The sequence below is a fragment of the Nicotiana tabacum genome, chromosome 22, assembly GCF_000715075.1.
Source record: "Nicotiana tabacum cultivar K326 chromosome 22, ASM71507v2, whole genome shotgun sequence".
In the NCBI taxonomy this organism is placed as follows: Eukaryota; Viridiplantae; Streptophyta; class Magnoliopsida; order Solanales; family Solanaceae; genus Nicotiana; species Nicotiana tabacum.
In genome coordinates, this window is record NC_134101.1 from 86,703,329 (window position 1) to 86,729,006 (window position 25,678).

The 25,678-nt window shown below is 36.4% G+C and overlaps 1 protein-coding gene across 1 annotated transcript; it reads right to left on the reverse strand.

Annotated features, from left to right (window-relative positions):
• Positions 1-8,578: 8,578 nt before the first annotated feature.
• LOC107763752 (NAC domain-containing protein 92-like) lies at positions 8,579-11,116 on the reverse strand. The gene is made up of 3 exons (XM_016582250.2): positions 10,665-11,116; positions 9,902-10,179; positions 8,579-9,397 (listed from the first exon to the last, which is right to left on the reverse strand). The coding sequence occupies exons 1-3, from the start codon at positions 10,849-10,851 to the stop codon at positions 8,972-8,974; spliced, it is 891 nt and encodes a 296-aa protein (XP_016437736.1). The 5' UTR covers positions 10,852-11,116; the 3' UTR covers positions 8,579-8,971.
• Between the last annotated feature and the right edge of the window lie 14,562 nt (positions 11,117-25,678).

A 25,678-nucleotide genomic window follows, 5' to 3' on the forward strand; every position in this document is an offset into this window, starting at 1 on the left:
TGGTAGGGGAAAAACCTCTCCAAAGAGCTCTATAATCGACCAAGAGTTGAGAAAAATGAACAAAATGAGCCTAAGTCCCGTGTTTTAAAATGTTACTTCCCAGTGAATCCTTGTTCGCGATCGCTACAATGCCCTCGCGATCGCGAAGGCAAAATAGCCAAGTCCCTAAAAATGCACTTCGCGAATGCGAAGGATTGCCTGTCGTACCCTTCGCGAATGCGTGAGGCTATTTGCAGACGCGAAGACCAACAGCCTGATCCCTCCCTAGTTAGCTTTACCCTATGCGAATGCGAACCCATGTACACGAACACGATGGCCAGCGGCCCAGAGCATCGCGATTTCGAGCTCTTTATCATGAACACGTAGAACAAAATTCCCCCTATCCCAATTCATTTATCGCGAACGCAAGGCCTTCTCCCCGTTCACGAAGAAGGAAACCAGAACAACAAATTTGAGGAATTTGAACTTAGCTCCTGGTGGTTCAAAACTCACCCGATCCACCTGGGACCCCATCCAACTATACCAACAAGTTCACAAATATAATATGGACCTGATCGAAGCCTCGGAACACATAAAACAACATCGAAACAAAGAATTGCACCCTAACACCAAGTTGATCAACTTAGCACTTCAAACTTCTTCAACTAGATCTGAACGCGACGAATCATACTTAAATAATTCTGAATGACACCAAAATTTGCGTACAAGTCATAAATCACCATACAGACCTATTCTAAAGCTCAGAGTCCCAAACAGACATTAATAACACTAAAGTCTACTTCAAATTTAAATTTAAAGAACATGAAAAATTTCAAGGTGCCAACTTTCAACACTAAACGCCGAAATGCTCCCAGATCACCCGAAACTCGATCCGAATGCATGCCCGAGTCCAAATTTTCATATGAACCTATTGGAACCATAAAATCTCAGTTCTGAGAGTATTTACTCAAAATGTGGACTCAAGTCAAACTTGGCCACCTTAGGCTATTATTAAGGAACTAAGTGTTCCAATTTCAACCCGAACCCCTCAAAAACCAAACTAACCATCCCCCTAAGTCGTAAAAAGTAAAATCAAATATGAAAAGTCTCAAATAGGAGAACGGGGATCTAGAAAGAAAAATGACCGGTTGGGTCATTGCATTCTCCACCTCTTAAACAATCGTTCGTCCTCAAATAGACCTAGAATCGTACCTGGAGTGATGAATAATGTGGATATCTGCTCCATATGTCCTCCTCGGTCTCCCAAGTCGCCTTCTTGACTGGTTGACCCCTCCACTAGATCTTTACCGCAGAAATCTTCTTAGACTTCAACTAGCGAACTTGCCTATCAACAATGGAAACTGCCTCCTCCTCATAACCCAAGCTCTCGTCTAGCTGAATTGTGCTATAATCTAACACGTGGAATCTATCAGCATGGTACTTCCGGATCATAAACACATGGATAACCGGGTGAACTCTCGATTGACTTGGAGGCAAAGCAAGCTCGTAAGCAACCTCCCCGACTCGCCTCAACACCTCAAATGGGCAAATAAACCTCGGACTCAGCATACCCTTCTTTCCGAACCTTATGATACCTTTTATCAGCGAGATATTCAAGAGAACTTTCTCACCCACCATAAATGATAAATCACACGCCTTTTGATCCAGTAACTCTTTTGTCTTGATTGTGTTATGCGAAGTCGCTCCTGAATCAATTTTACCTTATCCAAGTCATCCTTTACCAAATCAGTATCGTAAAACCTAGCCTCGCCTGGCTCAAAACAAATGATGGGGGAGTGACATCGCCGACCATATGAAGCCTCAAATGAAGCCATCTTAATGATAGACTGATAATTATTGTTATAAGCAAACTCGACCAACAGTAAGAATCGATCCCATTGCCCCTTCGAAGTCAATCACACATGCTCTAAGCATATCTTTTAGAATTTGAAATGTCGGCTCCGACTACCCGTTGGTTTATAGATGAAAGGCTGTGGTGAACTCTACTCGGTTACCCAACTCGCTATGTACTACTCTCTATATATGCGAAGTGAATTGAGGGCCTATATATGAAATGATGGAAATAGGCAATTGGACAATCTCCTAAATACAAATCTGGGCCAACCTCTCTGAAGAGTATTTAATCACAACCGGAATAAAGTGCGCCAACTTGGTCGGCTTGTCGACAATGACCCTAACAACATCAAATTTCCTCAATGTCCGCGGTAATCCAACTATGAAGTCCATAGTAATGCACTCCCACTTCTACTCTGGTATAACCATCTGTTGAACTAAGCCACCCGGCCTGTAGTGCTCACACTTAACCTCCTACAATTTAAACATATTGCCACATACTCAACTATGTCCTTCTTCACCTGCCACCACCAGTAATGCTGCTTCAGGTCACGATACATCTTCATAGCACCTGAATGAATAGAATATCGCGAACTGTGTGACTCTTCTAGAATCTTCTCCCTCAAGCCATCAACATTAGGAACACATAGGCGACCCTGGAGTCGCAAAACACCATCATCATCCAATAGTAACCTCCGTGGCACTACCTTGTAGCACCGTTTATATAAGAACCAACAAGTGCAGATCATCATACTGACGAGCCTTGATCCACTTAAATAATGAAGACTGAGCCACAACACATGCAAGAACTCGATTGTGCTCTGCAATATCTAACCTCACAAGTCTATTAGCTAAGGACTGAATGTCTAAAGCCAATGGCCTCTTCCTTGCTGAAATGAATGCCAAACTACCCATACTCTCATCCTTTCTTCTCAAGGCATCCGCAACCACATTCGCCTTGCCCGGATGATAAAGGATAGTGATATCATAATCCTTCAGTAACTCAAGCCACCTGTGCTGCCTGAGATTAAGATTCCTTTGCTTAAATAAATGCTGCAAACTATGGTGAACGGTGTAAACCTCGCACGACACCCCATAAAGGTAATGCCTCTAAATCTTGAGAGCATGAACTATCGCGACCAACTCCAAATCATGAACTGGGGTAATTATTTTCATGGGGCTTCAGCTAACGTGAAGCATATGAAATAACTCGTCCCTCCTGTATTAGTACACGACCCAAGCCAATGCGTGAAGCGTCACAATACACAGTATACATCTCCGATTCGGAGGGCAACACTAACATTAGTGTTGTAGTCAGTGTAGTCTTGAGCTTCTGGAAGCCCACCTCGCAATCATCGGACTATCTGAACGGAGTACCCTTATAGGTCAATCTGGTCAAAGGTGCTGCAATAGATGAGAAGCCCTCCACAAACCGACAATAATAACCTCCTAACCCCAAGAAACTCCTAATCTCGATCGCTGTGGTAGGACGAGGCCAACTCAAAACTGCCTTGATCTTCTTGGGATCTACCTTAATACCCTCACCTGATACAATATGTCTCATGAACACCACAGAATCTTATAAGAACTAACACTTGGAGAACTTAGCATATAGCTTTTGTTCCTGCAAGATCTGAAGCACAACTCTCAAAATGTTGCTCGTGCTCCTCCATAATATGTGAGTAGATCAATATGTCATTAATGAAGACAATGACAAATGAGTCAAGATATGGCCTGAACACCCGATTCATTAAATCTATAAATGGCGCTGGGACATTAGTCAAGTCGAAGGGCATCACTAGAAACTCATAGTGCCCATACCTAGTTCGGAAGGCCATCTTCGGAACATCCGAAACATGAATCTTCAGCTGATGATACCCAGCCCTCAAGTCGATCTTGGAGAACACCCTGGCACCCTATAACTGGTCAAAAAAAGCATCAATTCACGACAACAAGTACTTGTTCTTAGTGGTAACTTTGTTCAATTGGCAGTAATCAATGCACATACGCATACTCCAATCCTTCTTCGTTACAAACAATACCGGTGCGACACAAGGTGACACACTCGGCCTGATGAAACCCTTCGCGAGAAACTCTTCAAGATGTTCCTTCAACTCCTTCAGAGCCATGTAGTATGGTGGAATAGAGATAGGCTGGGTGTCTGGCTCCAAATCAATAATGAAATCGATATCATGCTCTGGTGGCATGCCTAATAGATCTAAGGGAAATACATTGAAGATCTCCCACACCACGGGTACTAAATCAATCGTAAGAGTCTCTATAGTAGTATCTCGAACATAATCCAGACAGGCAAAACAACCCTTCTCGATCATATTTCGAGCCTTCAAGAAAGAGATAACCCGGCTAGATATATTGATAGATGAACCCCTCCACTCTAATCTAAGCAACTCCGGCAGCGCCACGGTAACAGTCTTGGCATGGTAATATAGAACGGCGTGGTACAGAGACCATCAGTCCATGCCCATGATGACCTCAAAGTCGATCATATCAAGCAGCAGAAGATCCGCTTTGGTCTCATAACCATAGAAAGTCACAACATAGGACCAGTAAATCTGATCTACATTAATAGAATCGCCAATTGGCATAGATACATATACAAGAGCACCTAAGGACTCACGAGATACATCCAAATAAGGAGAAAATAGGGAAGACACATATGAATATATAGACCTTAGATCAAATAGTACTGAAACATCATTACCGCAAACAAAAATAATACATGTGATCACTCGTCTGCATCTAGTCTGGATGGGAAGGCATAGAACCTCGCTGGAGCATCACATGGCTGTCCTCCACCTCCAGGGAGACCCCTACCCACCTATCCTTCGCCTCTGGCTGGCCGGATGGGCGGTGCGACAACCGGTATGGTGATCATGGGCTGATGGCCCTACTGTACTGCCTTCTACCGAAGCTTGGGGAAAAACCTCCTTATATGACCCAGCTCCCCACACTCATAGCAACCTCTCGGTGCAGAAGATGGCTAAGCCTGGGTCTGACACTAGTAACCTGAACACCTACTGGAAGAACCTTGAATAGCTAGTGGATGGTAGGCGCTCTTTGAAATAGCGCTGAAGTAGCACTATACTAGAGCACCCCAAAAAGGCGGTGGTGCTGAATACATGGGCCTGCTAGATTGACCCCTCACAAACTGACATCTTCCCCCAGATGGAGCACCATTGAATCCTCCTGAATATCGATGTCGTTTGTCCCTCGGTGCATGCTCTCGGCCCATTGACGGATACCCTCGATCCTCCGAGCTATCTCCACAACTTGCTAGTAAGGAGTCCCCATCTCAACCTCACGGGCCATAGTAACCTAGATGCCATAATGCAAGCTCGCGATAAACCTTCATTCTCTCTCTGCATCTGTGGGGAGTATCATAAGTGCGCGATGAGACAACTCAAAAAACCTCACCTCATAATCGGACACCGACATCTGACCCTGTTGGAGCCGCTCGAACTGACACCCCAACTCTTCCCTCTGAGAGGGTGGAATATATCTCTCCAAAAAGAGACGTGTGAACTGGTCCTAGGTAAAGGAAGGTGAACCTATTGGCCTACTACGGAGATAAGACTGCCGCCATCTATGGGCCTTGCTCTCCAGCTGAAATGTGGTGAAGTCTACCCCGTTGGAAAAATGTTGGTGGCTTAAAGCATACTTTTGTCAAGAGGCCTTAAGTTTTTCTTTTCTTTTTTTTTTTTTTTGAAAAAAAAAATCATATTATATTTTATTTGAAGTCTATTTTTTAGCTCTTTTAGATGGAGAGATGTTAACAAACTTTTGATCAATTTTCTAATATATTTTTTTCAATTTGATAATATAGCTAATCAATTACGCGGCTAAAAAGTTCTCTTTTAATTTTTATGAAAATCTTGTTTCTTCACCTTAAAATATTAAGTAAATTTTGATTAAAATTAACTATAGAACCTACTATTAATTATAAAAAAAAAAAGGCCCAAAAAATTTAGGGGCTTAAAGCCATTGCCTTAGTGGCTTTGGCCTTCAGCCGGCACTGCAACACTGCCTTCATAAGCCTTTGCGAAGAAAGAACCATTTTGTTTGGATTTCACATATGGTATTCGTATTAATGTCCCGATTAAATTGAATTCTCGCTCGCTGCATAAGATCAATTAAAAAGAAAGCGTTATCTATTATGATTTTTTTTCATTCCCAAAACTTGAATCTAAGATCTCTAATTAAGGAGGATTCAATTCATCTCACGACAACTTTCTTGGTATTTAAGAACCATAGATTTAGAATATAAGCTAGAAATGTTTTCGTATTATTAATTAGCATGTGAAAACCGTGATGAGGTGATGCGCAAAACATAGAACAATACTGCTTTTGTCTCTTTATTCTCATTAGGTTTCTTTCGTCTTTCACTTCAAGACAAGACCTCATGAATTGCATGTTTTGATCCATGTCCCATTCTTGTGGAAAGCTTTTAAGAAATTGCACTTTGACGCCATATAATAAAGACAAGAACACCATTTCGCATTTGAGGCAAAAAAGATATGTAAGAGTGAAAGGCTCATTTTTGTTTCTTTTGTTTTCTAGTTATTGACTAAAACATTATCTGCATAATTTACTATGTAACCTACCATCTCACCCCATATATCGGCCAAAATGACTATCTTTTCAGTTAGAGTTTAACTTCAATGCATTAACAGAGAAAAAGAATTTTCATTATTAGGTCACATTAAAATAGAAGTAACGTCTAACTATCCAGAAAAGTAAGATTAATAACTTGTAAATTCTTGAACTTTTAGGGATAGACTGCTATTCAATTTTATTTAAATTAACTTGCTGACAAAATTGTAAAAAGGCACAAAAAAAAAATGGAGTTGATTTGTTTAAGATATGTGTTTGTTCCTTTTTTCATGTCTTTTTTAGGATGGGTTCGTAAAAAGGGGAGGACAAAGACTTTGGTTTGGGGAGGGGTTGGGGTGGGGTCGGGGGGAGGGTTCTACTTGCTCAATGTTTATCCTAGTGTTGTACGGAAAACAATTAAAAGAAAAAAAGGTCAATATAAACCTTAACACGTTCCACATTAGACAGAAGCTCTACAAATAAGCAACTAAAATTGTTTCATATTCTCTAATATATTCGAGGTTTGGGTCATCACTTTTACTTTTTAGCATATACTCAAACCTTAAGCCAACACTTGAATAAAATCTGAGCATTAACAATGAAAAGAGTCTAGTAGGGGAGGGCTTACATGCCTCTTTAATGAGCCTTACCCAGAGCGACTACGAATTAGTCGGACTCCAAATCAGTTATCGGACATTAGGTGGGAAAATAAAATAAAATGTTAAGAGTGCTTTGAGCTAAAAAAATCCCAATTAAGGTGACTTGAAAATCTTAATACGAAGTTGAATATCCATGTGGTTCCTCTCTACTCAAACTTGAAAGTCAAACTGTCAAAACTAAAATAAATTAAAAGAATATTTGCCATGGGACCGCAATTATAGAACCCTCAACTACAGCAATCGATTAACATAAATAGTCTCAATCCCAATTTTTTATTTGCCCTTTGTGCATAAACGATTTTATTAACAAACATAAGCGTCCAAGCTCACACCTATGTGATAGAGTACTTCTCAACTAGAACATGATGATACATGGGAAATGTTTAGTCGAAAGTAAGAAAGAAAATGTCAGAGGATACCTGTTTAGGAATGAGTTTTTCCACGCCAACCAACTGTTGTTGTGAGATAAGTAGGATCTCTTAACTCTTAACCAAAGGTCTCGGACTGAGCCTTGGTATTGAAAAATTCTAGTAGAGAGCGCTTTTACCCTTAATTGATTTTATGTAGCACGAATTTGAATTAATCATGACCCAATACAGGTATCAGACACCGTGAAAAAAAAAAAAGGAATGAGTTGTTTGAAAATTTAGTAGAGCATTTGAAAATCACATAGCTTTCATCAATTTGAAATCTTAAACTAACTTCAACGTCATTTATGTAATTTCGCTAATAAAAAAACGTGATCCCTATCTTCATAAATTAAATAAGATTGATAGAAAAGGAAGATTATGAATTTAGCTTGAGTGGTTTTGTTTCTTGTTATTGTCGAAATGAGCCATTACCCTTTGAATTGAGCAGAGTAGAAAACTTACTAGAGCCATGGTAACTGGGTTGGTGGCCTAACAATTGTAAGTTGCTTAGAATAAGAATACTTATAGGAAGGCTACTAATTGGTTTTTATCAGTGTGTAACTTAAAAGGGAAATGGATACTGTATAGCCACTCTCAAATTAATAGTCGAAAAAATGCATATTTTTTTTTCTATGTTTTTTGTATAAATATACATTTTGTATGTTATATACAAAAATTATATAAATTTTATAACTTTTTTGACTCCTAAATGTAAATAGTTTTTGGCGTGGACTAAAAGTAATAATATCCCGTAACTTAAACTCTTTATATTAATGATAGTTAAGACATACAAATTGATGATTTGTAATATCACTCTAAAGAAAGATGAATGAAAAATGCTTTAGGAACTGACCTTTGATGGCTATAGCAAAGCCCCATATAACTTCAATAAATCATCTTACAAATAACCAACTTACCTAACTAATAGTTTACAAAAATATGTGTGTATCATCAAAAGTGACATTTGATCAAAAAACATTGTAATTTTTCTAATACAACAACAATGAAAAGTGCCTATTGGGAACTAGAAATATGTGGCACCAAATATTGAACTTCATTCTCCTATGAACATGTACTAATTACTTGTATTATTTGAGGTGAGAAACATCAATACACAATCAGTATTACTATAATAATATTCTAACTTTGGGATTTTGAGTTGCAACTAATTGTTGCACTTTCTACCCTAAACCTCAACAGTATTGGGGTTCGCATCCCAAATTAAACATGTATTCTTCTTCTATTCACTTTTCCTTCTCCTATTCAAGCCCACGGAATTAAAAGTAATCAAATTATAGCAACAACTTTGAGAATACATACACACACACTATATCCATTAGCTCTACCAAGTGTTGCATTTCATATGCTAGGTCCAACTGATCACCCCGCATATATTGTAAAGAAATAATACCGCCAAAGTAATAAAACGGTTGTTCCTCGGTCTTTATTCTTTCAAATTCAATAATTCCAAAGACAATCAAGATCCTCATAAGCCCTCGTATCATAATTCTGCTTTGCTTCTGACTCTTTGTTCTCAAACAAAAGCCTCAGTATGGAGTGATCTTGCATTAAACCAAAATCCCCATATTGGAAATTCTCCACATAAGGATTATTATTTGTGCTCAAATCATCAGCCAAGCTAGTTTGAGATTTTTGGTCCTCTATTGAATTGGAGAAGCAGGTCACATGAGAATAATTAGATGTTTCCCCTTTCCATGTGGTTGTTGTTGTAATTTGACTGTCATATGATGATATGTCTATTAATGGAGGCAAATTTGAAGACATTGAATTGTCATTTATATTGTTGTTTTTTATTAGCCCTGAAATATGTATCTTCTTCCCTCCTGCACTCTTTTTGAAGATTCTGCAAATCACCCATTCATTCTGCACAACAGCAAAAAGAAATTAACAATAAGTCAATAATAACTACGTCTCAATCCTAAATAATTGCAATTGGTCATTGATTTTTTTATATCGGTCCACTTTAATTTTAGAGAAAAGGGTTAGAAATACCCTCCAACTGTATGAAATATTTTAAATTTTTTCTCTATTATGCTTTGTCCCATTAATTCATACTACTATAAATAGCAATCGTCTTGTATTTGCCCTTAATCTTTACTGAATTATACCTTAAAGTATAATTTTGAACTACAAACAAAAGAAGAGGGATAAATTTTGGTATTTTTCCCAAGTATTTTGACACGTAAAATCTATCCACTCCACACTGGTGCTCATTAAAGTCAAAGACAAATACGAGACGATTTAATAACAAAAAGTAAAATTAAATATCCGGATAGTAAAAGGGTACTTTTGTCCTTTTCCCTTGATTTTATTTCACATGGAAGAGTTACAACAACCTGAAACAGGGGAACACAAAATGAGTTTTACCTTGGCAGTTTGAGGAAGGTTGTGGACTGAATATTTGCCCTCTAATCTATATTCATGCATGACCCAATTGGATTTTTCTCCTCTAGGTGCCCTCCCCTGGTAGAAAACCAGAGTTTTCTTCATACCAACAAGTGTTTTCAACTTGAATATCTCCTTATCTTTACCAGTTGCCTTCCAATACCCTGCCTCAGTTGCTCTGTTTGTCCTTAAGCCAGTTGGATATTTCCTATCCCTTACACAGAAAAAGTACCACTCCTTTTCACCCATTTTTGCCTTCCCTAATGTTCAAATCAAACAGTAAAGCAATACATTTAGGGAAATTCAAGAAATCACTAGTAAAAATCATCTAACAGTAACGGATACGGAATTTAAAATTACTGAGTACATATTTAAATATTGAATTCAATAAGTTTAAGTTCTAAATTCGCTTCACTCTGTATGTATCTTTTATTTAAAAGATTCGTGTTACTCACGGGTTCAATCAAACTTATCAGTCCAGAGGCGGGTCTAGGATTAACACTATATGGGTGCACTATTAAAAAAGAAGAAAAAATATCTTAAGTGAGAATTGATCCTTGACAAATAACTCAACCATCAACCAAGTGCACCATTCAGTCTTCTTAGAGCAATGGGTGTCTATAGTTAATATTATATTAATTTTTAAAAACATATACATAAAATATCTAGTTTTATGGAAAGACCATGGGTTCACGTGTCTCATAATCCTCCCTATAAATCCGCCTCTTATCGCCGGAGTACTTACATGGCAAATCCCAGGGTTCAATCTTGTTCAAGTCCACCTCACCAATAGCTCTGGCACAAAAGCTGCTATCAAGAACTTTTGGGGATAAGTAGTGAGTGATAAGCTCTTCATCAGTAGGGTGAAAACGAAAACCAGGAGGCAATTCCATTTCTTCTTCATCTCCACAAAATCCAGAAATTTTTTCCATCTTTTGACTATAAGCTGCAACCAAGTGCTTCAAATATGTAACACTAAAAAGAACCTTTGATTAAATATGAAAAGAAGAGGAAAGAAAGTTGGCAAATAGGATAAGTGTAAACTATTGGATAATACTTATTGGATGTAGAAAGGAAGAAAATAGATGCTTATATGAAGGAGGAATTAGAGAATATGCAGGCAGTGGAAAGTGGGGCTTAGGGAAGAAGAGAAAGAGGAATGAAAATGTTGTAAACAAAGATATTAATAAAAGGATAAAAGTGTTGCTGAGGAGGAACACAAGTCCCTAAATAGTGGTTTGTCAACAATAAACGTGGTTCGCAAGGCAACTTCGTTTTTCTTACTCCCTCGGTTTCATCCTGTTCGGCACTATTTTCTTATTAATCAGTTCTAAAAATATTGATATATTTCTATATTTTTTTTAATTTTTTGATGAGAAGCTTTTATAGTCGGATGCGGACTCAAAATTTGAAGGTCGGGAGATATATTTTTGGATTCAACCAAAATATGCTTTGTATATAGGGTGTCCACTACTAATATATTACTATTTTATAAAGACATACATGTATACACAAAATTATTGGCTAACTTTACAGATGCCGGTGAACCCTCTCACTATAGCATAGGCCCACTCCTATTTATAGCTACACAAAGACTATGACTCGTTTAAGATTACAAGTTTCAAAAGTTTTGTAGCCATACAAATATTATGTTATGACATATTTAAGACCTAAAGTTTTAAAAATATTTTTTTTTCTTTATTAAATTTTGTTCCAAGTCAAACTACGGCAAACAAATTGAAATGGAGAGATTATAACCCTATATTAGAATTCACCGGTTCAATTAATTCAAATCCGTGTTGTTTAAAGCCCCTTAAGGGGGTTATCTATCAAGATGTATATTTATATCCGGTTAAAGGTGGACGGACCCACCATCTCATCTAAAAATTTAAATGGTTGGAGAAACCACAATTTTATTTTATTAATACTGTCATCAACGAGTTTTCTCTCGATTAAATTGCATCTATAATATAAAATTATATTTATCCAAAATATATGTAAAGTGAATTAAACTTTAAATAATTTTATAACGCGTTGTTTCGGAGTTGAGGTTGACCCGGAATACCTGTTTATATATACACTCTGCTTTATATATCAAAGTACTTCCAATGATTAATTAAAGATGAAATGCATATCATATTTGTAGTTGTTTACAAGTATGGGTATTTAATCGATTGGGAAATAGTTCTAGTAGTTGTCATTCTTTTAACCAAATTTATATATTTGCAAAGTTGCAATATAACTAGTCATAAAACCTGCATCACTCCAATAAAAAATGGAGCCTTAATAGTGAAAATTTCATTATTTTTGAGCGGGTTTAGTGGGACGGATGTAGGCGATCCTTGAAGTAATCACGTTATTTGACAAAATACTTGGAAAAGGAAGATAATTAATCAGAAATTGGGGCAGAAATATCTACAGAAAGAAATGAATCAGAAATTGGCGTAGAAATATCTTGTAAAACGACTTTTTATGTAAGTAAATAGTGATCAAGACGAGCCTTATTTTCTTAACGAAATCGTCAAGGACAATTCTCAGGTTCTACGAGTTTCACTAAGTTCATTATTTTTCGCTCGAACAACGTATACATATACATATAAATTATAATACATATACATGTAAGAAAGAATTACATCCTATGTCAGTCGGCCCAATCTCATGACTTCATCTAAATAAGATAATTGTCCTGATTAAACTCCGTTGCTGAATAAAAAAGCTAGAAAATACTCTTTTTTCAAATCTTAGCCTATTATTTTTTGGCTACAGATTTGTAAAGTTATGATTAGGCTATTATGTTGCAAGTCAGATGTGTGAGTTGTGTTTATGTGAAATTATCCCTATATGTAAAGGTAGAGTTAGAATTTGAAGTTTTGAGTTCTGAAATCATGGAATCCATAGTTTGTATTAGTTACTGGATTCGCAATTAAATATTTATACATATTTAACAAATTTCTTAACATAATACACTGTTTAAGCAAAAGTGATTGGGTTCGGTCGAATCTGCACCTAATAGGCTAGCTCTGCCTCTGTATATAGGATTACCCTCATTCTGAATTCACTGACTTTAAATTTTGAATTTGCCTTTATGTTTATGCACAATTAATCTTTTAAAACGAATTAATAATTCTTAAGCTACTCCTTCTTAAGGTCTGCAAATTGAATGATGTTTGGAGATTTGGCTAACATCACTTTAGCATCATTATGACAGCAGTAGAAGATGCTGTTTAATACGAGACTATGAGTATCGTCAAGCACAAAAAGCAAAGTCGGTTCCTAACATGTTTAACTGAATGGCCAAATACATATAAAGCCCATTCAATTTAGCACCATTTTTTATTTTGTCACTTTATTTCTACCTTGTTCTATTTTGACCCTTCAACTCTATTTTATATGTTACATTTTGGCTCTCCAACTTTATTTTTTATATTCCACTTTAACACAAAAGTTGTAACCAGTGCAAAAAATATAGCGCGTGTGTATACACAAATATGAGGTGTAATAAACATCCAATTAAATGTTGTCACCTGAATTTTTTCATCTATGTCAAATAGGTCAATACTAAAATATCCGAACCCGACCGTATTTTTTCATCCACTGTTGCCCAATCTTCATTCTCTAAGTTCCAAACCTTTCATATGCCGATTTCATACCTGGGCCGTTTAGATGAAATAAACCCACAAAAAACATGATCGGGTTTAGATATTTTAGTATTGACCCGTTTGATATGGATGAAAAACCATGTGACAACATTTAATTGGATATTTATTACACCTCAAATTTGAATATACACACGCACTATATTTTTTGCATTGGTTTTAGCTTTTGTGTTAAAGTGGAACATAAGAAATAGAGTTGGAGGGTCAAAATGAAATATTTAAAATAGAGTTGAAGGGCTAAAATAGAACAAAGTAAAAATAAGGTGCTAAATTAAAAAATAGTGTTAAGTTGAATGGGTTGTATATGTATTTGGCATGAATTTCAGTTTTAGGTTCTTTTGCCTTTTCCCATAGGAAAGTTTGTGTGCGAAACTTGAAACGAGGAAATGAGAATTCAATCATGTCATGCTGCACCATGCACATGACACTACTCACCCTTTTACTTTGTAACCCATCGCATACAATACAGCTGTAATACTACTAGCAAAATTCTTCAAACACTCTGTTTTATAAGTAATGTATTTATTTTGGTTTCTCACCCAATATTTCATATATTGTCATTGCTGTAAGCATGTGATATTTGCTCTATATGAAAATTACTCCCAAAAATTCAAAAATAAAATGATTTTTCTTGGTGTGCAATTTTGTGATATTTTTGAATAATTATTTGTATTTATCTGTACATATTTATTTGTTAAATTAATAAGAATACAAAAATATGTTGCATTTTGCATGTAAAATTTAATTCTACAATTGTTAGTAATTAAGTTTGTTTTACAAAAAATAAAAATTACAAAAATAGGCATCGTTTGCATTTTTAGCATTTAATGTCCAAATATATAATTTTATGCTTAATTATTACTTAATTGTGCGTTAATTGTTATTGGGAGTTAATTTGCGCTTTTATAACTTAATTTAGTTCTTAATAATAAGTTAAGTATTTTTATAATTTAGTTTTAGAGAAATAAAAGAAGAAAAGAAAGCAAAAATATAAAGAAAGTCGGAATTAGGCCTCTTCTTCAATTTCAAGCCACAGGCCCAAAAATTGGCCCAATCTTCCCTACGACCCAGTCCATTTCGAACTGGGTCGACCCAGTCCATAACCCAAAAGACTCAAACCCCATTTGTCTTTCATTTTTACAAAACAAAAACAAAACAAAAAAAAAAATAGGAGAAGAAAACCCTAAAAATCTAAACCATCCGCCCCCCCCTCATTTTCCTTCTTCTTCTTCCTCAAGCTTCAAGCAAGCAACCATGGCAGCTACCCTTTCCCCTCTGCCTCACCTTCGCACACACGTACAACCCCTCGTCGGACCACCCAAGTCGACCCCCGTCCGCCATTAAAACCAAACGACCACCTTCAAATTTCGACATCCATGGTTGTCCCCCCCCCCTTGTTTGTTCGTTGTCTTCTTCACCACGTCCAGTCATGGACGACCTCAAACAGCCCCAAGCAGCCATGAACGAGCAGCCATGACGAGCAGCAATGACGCCCAACAGCTACACCATCTTCGTCGCGTCCAAACAACCATCGTCGCAGCTGTTTCTGCATCACCCATGTCGCTGTTGCTGCGTCCTTTTCTCTTCGCCATTGCTGCTGTTTTTTGTCCTCCATTGCTGCTGCTTTTTGTCCTCCATTGTTGCTGCGTTTCCACTGCTCCATCGACGACGAACAGCTCGTCGACCTTCACCAAACATGCTTGCCGCTGCTGCTGTTTTTTGCCTTCATCTTCTCCATCGAAAATCTCCAGCTGCGTCTTCTTCACGTCCAAACTGTTTCCTTTTTCGCTACATCCAAACAGACCCCAGTTGCTGCGTCTTCTTCATGTCCAAGTGTTGTTGTTGCTCACCATAGCAACTTCCACAACTACACGCACACACACAGAAGAAAAGCAAAGCAGTCCGGTTAAAGTCCGGCGAAGTTTCTGTCAAAGTTTTGATTGGGTTCGTTTAAAATCCGTTCGAAGTTCGTCGTTGATTCATCTCTGGTTAGTTGTTTTTGAGTTTTATTTTGTCCATATTTCGTTTTTATATTTCTCGAAGCAAAAGTCGATAAATGTTCGATCCTTGCTTTGTTCATGTCTATCGTTTGAATTAACTTTTAGTTTGTTCATGTGTTTTGATTGAATTAATTTTCAGATTTCAAATGGAAAGTTAATTAGTGGGTTTTCATGTTTATTTCATGTTTGTTTTATTGTTTAGGTAAGATTTTGTTAGTTTGATGTTTGTTAGATTCAAATTGAAATTTAATTGATTATTTCTTCAATTTGTTTCATGTTGTTATATATTTTCCAGAAATTATTAATGTTGTTTGAGTCATTTAATCCGTCATGTTTGTTGTTTTAAAAAAATAGATTCATTCATGTTCATACTTTGTTTGATTGTTCTTGAATCCGAAATTTATATAGCTTGATTTTTTTGTTTACCATTTATGATTATTTCTTGAATTTGTCTCATAAAGTTTAATATAGGAATTGTTGGTTGTAATGTTGTTAGAGTTAATTTTAAGTTCAATATTATTGAATTTAGAAATCTAAATATACTTGTTTGATTGTTGTTGTTGTTGAATCCGAAAATAGGCTTGTTGTTGCTAAAAATATTATTCAATCAAATTTTAGTTGTTCTTTGTTGTTCAATTTATGTTCATGTGATATTGTTGTTATGATGTTCATCCGTGTTCATATTGTTGTTTGAACATTGTTAGAAATTGATCATATTATCTATATTTTGGTTAAGTTTGATTAATTGATTGTTATAGCTGATGGGGTGGTTTGGTAATTTGTAGTACGTTCAGGGTTAAAATGGTAATTGCAATAAGGTCAGAGGGGTAGTTTAGGAATTGTACATTTTGTAATTTTTTATGTGAAGCATGGGGGACAAAATGAAATGGGGTGGGTTGTGATATAGTTATTTAATATAAAGGGGGGACAAGACAAATTTTAGTGTGGGGGAATCTTGTATTTGTTTATGTTAGGCATGGGGGACAAAATATAATGGGGTGGTGTGATATGTTTATTTAATGTAATGGGGATGAGTGGGAAGATAATGGGTTTGGTAGAGAAAAAGTATTGATTTTAATTGATTGAAAGATTTATGGGATGGGTTATATATAGGAAATCTTGAAACAAGATTATGGACAGAAAATAGAACACAGATAGAGGAACGAATCTGAAGATACGAGAGAGAACAGAACAGAAAAAAAAACGGGAATAGGAAAGAGAGAAAAAAGGGCTGAACATTTAGGAGAAAGAAAAATTCCGAAAAATATTTAAGCTTTCAAATAAAAAAAAACTACAAAAAAAAATCTTTTGCTTTCTTTATTGTTTGAAATCAGTATTAATTGTTGTTGTTTGATTCAAAGCTTGAAACTTTTTTGGGATTACTGCTCTACTAGTTTGCAAACTCTTTTCCTGGGTTGTTATTGTTGTTGGGCTGTTGTTGCTGTGTTGTACTGTTATTACTGCTGCTGATTCTCATCTTCATTTTCTTTTGCTTCCAATATCAGGTACATATCTGTAAACTCATGTCATGAAAAGCTTCAACATGGCAAGTAAATGAAGTTTGGAATTATAAGGATGTCTTCTACTCATTTAAATTTTATTAGTTTAAGTTTTAGTTTTGTTTTAGTTGGTTAATATAGTATTATACTTGACATGATAAACTGTTAACTAATTAACATTCTGGAGTAGTAAATTTCACGATAATCTTATATGTTTTAAGGACTAGTGATGACATTTACTGTTTGAATTGTTGAGATAGGGAACATGGCAGAAAGTTGACCATTAATTACATTTTGTGATACTGTTGGTTAAGCGTAGGATAGTATGGAAATACAAAGAAACTACATTACTGGCATATCTCGTCCAATATTTGATTTTGTTCAAAGCTAGATGATTGTTAGTTTTATTTTGATCATATATGGCGCAATAATGGTTATGTGTATAATCAATAGTTGAAAGGTGAATTGATATAATCCGTTATGATTACAATGTTGGAATATTGCGAACAGTTCATGATGTATGTTTGCGTTATATGTGATGTCGTCTTATTAAATCAATTGGTAGATTAGTTCTCTTTCTTAATAACAAATGGCCATAGTTATTTTGAGAGTGCGATCAACTCAATTCTAAAAAAAAAGTATAAAAATAATGTCAATAATTTTACAAAATATAGAGTTAGTGTTTGCAAATATTCGCATAGGCCGAGAATAAGAATTGGTTTGATTATATTTATCCTAAAATTCAATCATCGTGAGCAAATTAACCAAATAATCATACATTTGGATTAAAAACAAGTGGTGTAGAAGAAGATTGGATTTATAAATTGCAACATTTTAAGAATGTGTAAATAGCATTTGCTACAAATAGAATAATGCAAATTCTTCGAAAAAATATTAGTTTGTTTATCCGTTTAAATCTTTCCGAATTTTGCGTGTAATTCACTTTTTATACTAATACCATATTAACTAATAAAATGGTAAGTGTAGCCGCACGTTATTTATTCTTTATCATTAATTTCTTAAATTTGAATAATCTTTGAGAGACATAACCCATACGTGTAAAATATAACTCGCGGTCAACGCCTAATAAATTTTGAATTCTTTTTTCAAGAAATTTGGTGGCATCCCAATCGGTGATTCTCCATGACTCTCACATTTAAAAATAGATGGATGCAATAAACATTTGTAGAGAATTTATATTACCATCAAGAATATTTGCATAATTAGGGATGCGTTCGCGCGACTTGATTATACTTCTAAAGGCAATTCGGATTATGCGTTCGCGCAACTTCGAGCAAATTTTTAATAAAAGGGGTTCCTCGGAGGATGTTAAAATAATTTCATATAACCCGAGATGTGCAGTTCACTATTTAATAATACAAGGGTGATGATATTCTTAATTTTATTTCGAACATATTTTTTTTTATAACAAAAATATAAAAATATTATCAATCTTATTGTGTACACGTATGCGTGACACGATTCTCTACGTTTATAAAAAATATATAATACGAATATACGTGCGCGTGATTCGTTTCAAAGAATGGTCTATAATCATAAACAATCTAAGGCGGTAACGAAATCAGGCAACAATAAAAAATATATTTAGTAAATCGAGATAATTAAGCCAAGTATAAAAATGGTTAAGCGACCGTGCTAGAACCACGGAATTCGGGAATGCCTAACACCTTCTCCCGGGTTAACAGAATTCCTTATCCGAATTTCTGGTTCGCAGAATGACAAACAGAGTCATATTCTCCTCGATTCGGGATTAAAACCGGTGACTTGGGACGCCATAAAATTCCCAGGTGGCGACTCTGAAACAAATAAACAAATCCCGTTTTGACTGTCCTTTAATTGGAGAAAACTCCCTGCACCCTCTCGGGGGGTAAAAAGGAGGTGCGACAGCTCTGGCGACTCTGCTGGGGATCAAAAGTGCCCAGAACCACTGGTTCAGGGTTTAAGAATTCGAGCTTAAAATAACTGTTAGAGTTGGCTTTATTTATTATCTGATGTTTACATGATATATGCCTAATGTGCTAAATGATGCTTTTACCGCTTTAATATTATCTGAATTGTGTATATACAACTGCTACGAAACCCTTCTTCTTTCTGAGTCTTCTGAATTTATGGTGTACACGTGCGCGTGGCCCACCTTTCTGTTAGAAGTCATACCAAATAAGACGAAGTTGGGACAAGTAACTAGGCCGGGCAGACTTTCGTGCTCCCGGTACGTTGCCCCCACTTCGGCTCAAGCTGTCCACTTGGGTGAGCCAGGGCTAGAACAATATGCCTCAGGTTTTTTCACTTAGAATAACTCAGCTTCATGCCGGATCCCTAGTAGGAACGATTATTTGCATCACGTGCATTTGACTTTGGAGGCTCAACACAGGGGTTGGGTCTGTCTAGGACAGGCGTACCAAAAAATGAAAATGACCATCCTGATGCATCTTACTTGCTGCTACTTGCGCATTTATTTGATTCGGACTTGTGTTTTGACCGACTTTTTGAATATCAGGAATAATATTTTGAAAAAAAAAAGAAATAGCGGTTAGGGAATTGATTGTTTATTTTTGAAAAAAATCCAATGCCCAAATACTGTCAAAACTCTGCCGAAATTTTGAAAAAAAATGTCTTATTAGTTTGTTTTATTAAAAGCAAAGAAAAAATAGAAAGAAAAAAATCGTTGTTCTGTCTTATTTTTTTCAAAAAAAAATAAAAAAAAAATAAAAAAAATAAAAAAGAAAATAGTTTGTCTTCCCCTGAAAAATGACAATGAAAAAGAGTCTTATTTTTAAAATAGTTTTTTTTTATTTGTTTCTGAAAATGCCAAAATGAAAATGAAAAAGCCGTGCTTTGAAAGTGGTTTTGTTATTTGCTGCTGGAAAAAAAATACGTAGGTCATTTTAAAATAGTTCGGTTAATTTGCTGCGGAAAAAGTCTTATTTGTTGTTTTAAAATAGTTCGGTTAATTTACCCGAACTACGCGGGTTTGATTCTCACCGGATGTGAGATACGTAGGCAACCCTCATCGGGTCCAACCCCCCTTTTTGCTAAAATAGCCAAAAACAAATAAATAAATAAATAAAAACGTGTCTAAATTTTAATTTTGTCATAAATAAATCGGGCGGTGTCCAACCTCCCTTTTTGCTAAAAATAGCCAAAAAAAATATGTCAAATTTTAATTTTGTCATAAAGTAGTCGGGTGACGCTGTTTTGTCAAGACATAGCCGAATGTTCCCGAAAAGGACGCCAGAAGGCTGACTTTGCATAAACAACCACCTTTGGGTCATTTTTAAGATTTGGTCCAGTTGACCCACACAGCCTTGAAAAATCTTCGTCCCCGAGGCGCTGAAGGGCCGTGTTTGCAACATCCGGTTTTTATTATAATTTGAAAAAAAAAAACACAAAAACAAAGAGTCAACGGTCAGGTGAATACCGTTTGGATATTTGGTCAAAATAAGCCGAACCAGTTTCGGCCGCGTCTTAAACCGTTCTTGCCGAAATAGCCTTAGAATATCTTTCAGTTGTCGAAAGGCTATTTTCGTAAAAGAACGAACAAGTGTGTAAAGTGTCACAAAATAATCCTCCCCGGCCTCAAAATTCATGTGAGATTTGGAAGAGGCCACATTTGCAAAAATAGCTGTTTGGTTGCATTTGTCAAACGGGGAAAGGAAGCTGGCCTTTTTGTTTTGGAGTTTGTAAATCTTTTGATTAAAATATGTGGGTTGTTTGATTTTCGAGTTTGTAGGTCATCTTCAAACCATTGAAACCCAATTTGTTTTAATATGAAAATTGATAAAAAAATGTTTATTGTTTATCTTTTATTGGTCCGAACTACGCAAGGTCTGATTCATGCGGGGTCGTGATACGTAGGCAATCTCCATAAGATTCGACCACAACAAAAAAAATGAAAAAAAAATGGAAAAAATGAAAAAAAAATGAAAAATGAAAAAGAAAATCGAAAAAAAAAAAAGAAAAATGAAGAAAAAATGAAAAAAAAAAGGAAAAGATGTTGTTAATAATGGGGACCGACGGAGTCCATTCTAACCTGTTTCGCTTTGAATCACAAAGAAAGTTAAGGTGGTTGGTTTGTGGTAAGCCGGAAATACAAGACCCAGAAGCACATTTTGCGGGGATCAGGCCTGATAACAGAAGCACTTGAATCCTATTGGGACTTGTTGACTAAGGTTGATGATATCGAAGTTGAAAATGGTCTGGACAATACTGATGCAAAGCTCAGTGGCTAAAGATGCAATTTTAATAAAGTGGGAGGACGCTCCGTTCCTTGGTTAGCAAAAGAGAAGCTGGTGGTGGCTTATTTTGTTGTCATTTCTGTTGTCCGGATTATTCTTAGGGTTGTAATCCGAATATGGTCTTGTGTCAAACCTTCTTATCTTTCCATTTTGTCATATCAGTTTGTTTAAGTTTTGTCCAAGCTATTTTAGGATTTTATTCTGGTTTGTTTTGTTTGTTTTATTATTCAAACCATTTCGCCGGTAGTCTAAAACAAAAGCCGGTCTTTATTATCTCCAGTCATCTTTCTGTTTAGTCCTTTATCATTTTTGTTCAACACCGATTCTAGGGACATGACATGCGCACATAGTTTGGGCCTAATCTTAAAAGTTAATCATAAAACCCTGGGAAGGTGATCAAAGCATTTAAAGGAAATAAGAACGGTTTGAGATTATTTGGAGCCCGAGTCATGTGAAACTGGGGCAAGTAAAACATAAAGAAAACCGTTATATGCAAGATTCGCCAAATTGGCATGAGGGTCGTTTATGAGAGTGAGAGTGTCGCCCAACGGTGCTCTAGAAATGACAAATGAAAAAGCAAATGTTTAACATAATTGTCAAAGTCCAGCACCATCGGAAGAGACTATAAATCTATATTCAATTATGTTGTTTGCACTTGGCATGTTTTGAAGACTGGAATGACGAAGGCATTTTTGTTCTGCTACCTAAACACTTTATCCTTCGTTACCCCTTTTGAGCCTTATTTTATTTTCTTTCATACCCCTCGTTCGGAATCAATAGCAACGATTAGGAAATACGAGCCTGGAAAAAGAAAAGAAAAGAAAAAAAACAAATAAAAACAGAGGAATTGGGAACTACGTTTGACCTGATTCCTCAAAGAGGATACGTAGACGCTTCACGGCTCGGTCATAGGGTGCATAGTGTGCATAATGTGCATAGTGTGCATAGTGTGCATAGTGTGCATAATGTAAAAAAAATATATAATAAATAAATAATCACCAAGCAAGAAACCGGGGCAAGAGTTGCGCTTGTTGTAAACAAATATGATTTCGAAGGTTGTAATTTTGAACCCCAAATTTATTTTGTTTTTTGAGCCTTTAATACCCTTTATTTCTAAGCCTATCCAAAAAACCCACATTACGGTCCAAAGAAAGACCTTCTGACCAGTCTGCAAAAGATGCCAAGTCAGACAAATAAGAGTCTTACCGGTGAACATAACATTCTTTTTCACAGCAGAATGGACTCTAATCTCCAGCAGAGAAAGTCATACCGACAACACTCCAAATCCCCAGCTGGAAAGTGATATAAATGAGAGAGTCTTATCGGTAAAAAATTTCACGGACACCATAAGGCGATGAAGGCTGAGAGAAAAACCAAAATGAGAGAGGCTTGATAGTGAAAACCCTTCGGGCACTACAAGTCGAATAAGATTGGGAATCAGATGGGGAATTGCCAATTGAAGGTCTTGAAAGACGATTGACGGCGGAGGATAGGCCACATGTGCATGTCATGACCATTAGAGTCGGTATCTGCGTTTGATAGGTTTTTATTTATAGTTTCTTGTGTTAAAAGAGTCATCTTTTTCCTTTATCATTTATTCTGTTCCTTTTTTATCTTTCTCCTTTCATAGAAAATTCCCCATAGAGTCTGTTTGGTCAGAACCAGTGGGAAATGACTTCAAAATAGGCCATCAGATTTCCAAGATAAGATCTGACTAGTACATCCAAGTGGTATAGTCAGGAAGGAACAAGCGCGAGGCCAGTGTCAAGAAAGATATCCCCAACAAAAGGATTGACGAGTGTCAAGAGGGATATCCTGGGCAAAATCAAAGGTTATAAACCTCAAGGCCAAGGCCTGTGGACAAATCAAGGAGAGCAATGAACATGATTTGGGAAATTCATACTAGACTAAAAGGTCGGGGGAAAAGCCGATTTCCGAGCTATGCCACAAAAGAAGAGGGATATCCCCAGCGGAAAGGGATTATCCCCAGCAAATAATATCATCCCCAACAAGTTGTGGAATGCAGAGCAAGGAAGGAGAAAGGGAAAGCCATCCCCAGTAGGAGTATCACAACCAACCACCGTTTTTTTAAAACTAACAAATTTTGTTTAATTTGAAACAGGTAAAAGAAATGGCATTTATAATGGAAATGCATGCCACAAGAAAGATTGTCAAACTGGGGCAGAAAATTTTCTTTTCAGTTAGAAAATTTTCTGAAAATCAGGTACCCATTTGGGGAAGAATAAAGATAGCACCAAGGAAGTGGTCTTTGAACCAGGGTTGCCCCAACATAATAAGTTTCCAATGGAGGAAGTTGATCCCCAGCAGACAGAACAAAGGGATGACATTGTGCTCAGAGAAAAAAAAAACAAAAAAAAGGGCCATTATCATCCCCAGCAGCTTCCATAAGAATGAAGCATCGATTTGAAGGGATAAAATTCCCCAACAACGTTATCCTCAACAACGTTATCCCAAGAAGGTAATACTTTTATCTCAGCAGTGTTGAGAGAAAAAAAAAGAAAAAAAAAATTTCGAAGGAGGGGAAGAAAGAAGACTCCCACAGTGGTATTATCCCCAGCAAGCAAGAACAAAGCAGCGCAAAGGAAAAACAAAAGAAAAGAAGAAATTGCAAAGGTAAGTTTCTCAAATCATTGATCTTTACATTTTCCTCTTAGGATAAAAAGTCCTAATCTGATGAATTTCCTTCCCGATACAATCTTGGTCCGATGAAATTTTTCTCCCAAGATAAGATATCAAATCTTAGTCCGATGAAATTTTCTCCTAAGATACCAAATCTTAGTCCGATGAATCTTTCTCCTAAGATCACAACAAAATTGACCTAGTTTGACGATTTATCTCCTAGAGTCAAAATCTTGGTCCGATGAAATTTTTCTCCCAAGATAAGATATCATATCTTAGTCCGATGAATTTTTCTCCTAAGATATCAAATCTTAGTCCGATGAATCTTTCTCCTAAGATAGAGATCTTAGTCTGATGAATTTTTCTCCTAAGATATCAAATCTTAGTCCGATGAATCTTTCTCCTAAGATCACAACAAAATGGGCCTAGTTTGATGATTTATCTCCTAGAGTCACAATCTTGGTCCGATGGAATTTTTCCTCCCAAGATAAGAAATTAAATCTTAGTCCGATGAATTTTTCTCCTAAGATAGAAATCTTAGTCCGATGAAATTTTCTCCTAAGATACCAAATCTTAGTCCGATGAATTTTTCTCCTAAGATAGAAATCTTAGTCCGATGAAATTTTCTCCTAAGATATCAAATCTTAGTCCGATGAATCTTTCTCCTAAGACACAACAAAATGGACCTAGTTTGACGATTTATCTCCTAGAGTCAAAATCTTGGTCCGATGGAATTTTTCCTCCCAAGATAAGAAATTAAATCTTAGTCTGATGAAATTTTCTCCTAAGATATCAAATCTTGGTCCGATGAAATTTTTCTCCCAAGATAGTATAATAAAATCTTAGTCGGATGAATCTTCTTCTAGGATCAAAATCTAGTTTGATGAATTTTCTCCTAGGATAATTTGAAAAAAAGAAGAAGTTTGAATTTGAAAAAAAAAGTTGTTGAAGTCAGGAGCCCCCTGAAGAATAGAATGACGATGTATTGTTGAAGTCAGGAGCCCCCCCTGAAGAATAGAATGGAGATTCATCGGTTGAAGTCAGGAGCCCCCTGAAGAATAGAATGGCGATTTATTGGTTGAAGTCAGGAGCCCCCTGAAGAATAGAATGGCGATTTATTGGTTGAAGTCAGGAGCCCCCCTGAAGAACAGAATGGCGATTTATTGGTTGAAATCAGGAGCCGCCTGAAGAAAGGAAAGGCAATTTTAAAAAAAAGGGTTGTTAAAATCGTGCCAGCCAAAGAAAGGAGTGGCATTTTTGAAAAAAATGGTTGAAGTCAGGAGCCCCCTGAAGAATAGAATGACGATTTATTGGTTGAAGTCAGGAGCCCGCCTGAAGAGAGGAATGGTGTTTAATTTTAACGTTGTGTATTTGAAGTCAGGAGCCCCCCTGAAGAATAGAATGGCGATTTATTGGTTAAAGTCAGGAGCCCGCCTGAAGAAAGGAAAGGCGTTTTAAAAAGGTTGTTGAAATCTCGCCATCCAAAGAAAGGAATGACATTTTTTGAAAAGTTGTTGAAGTAAGGATCCCCCCTGAAGAACAGAATGGCGATTTATCGGTTGAAGTCAGGAGCCCCCTGAAGAACAGAATGGCGATTTATTGGTTGAAGTCAGGAGCCCTCCTGAAGAATAGAATGGCAATTTATTGGTTGAAGTCAGGAGCCCGCCTGAAGAGAGGAATGGCGATTATTTTCAAAGTTGTTGTTGAA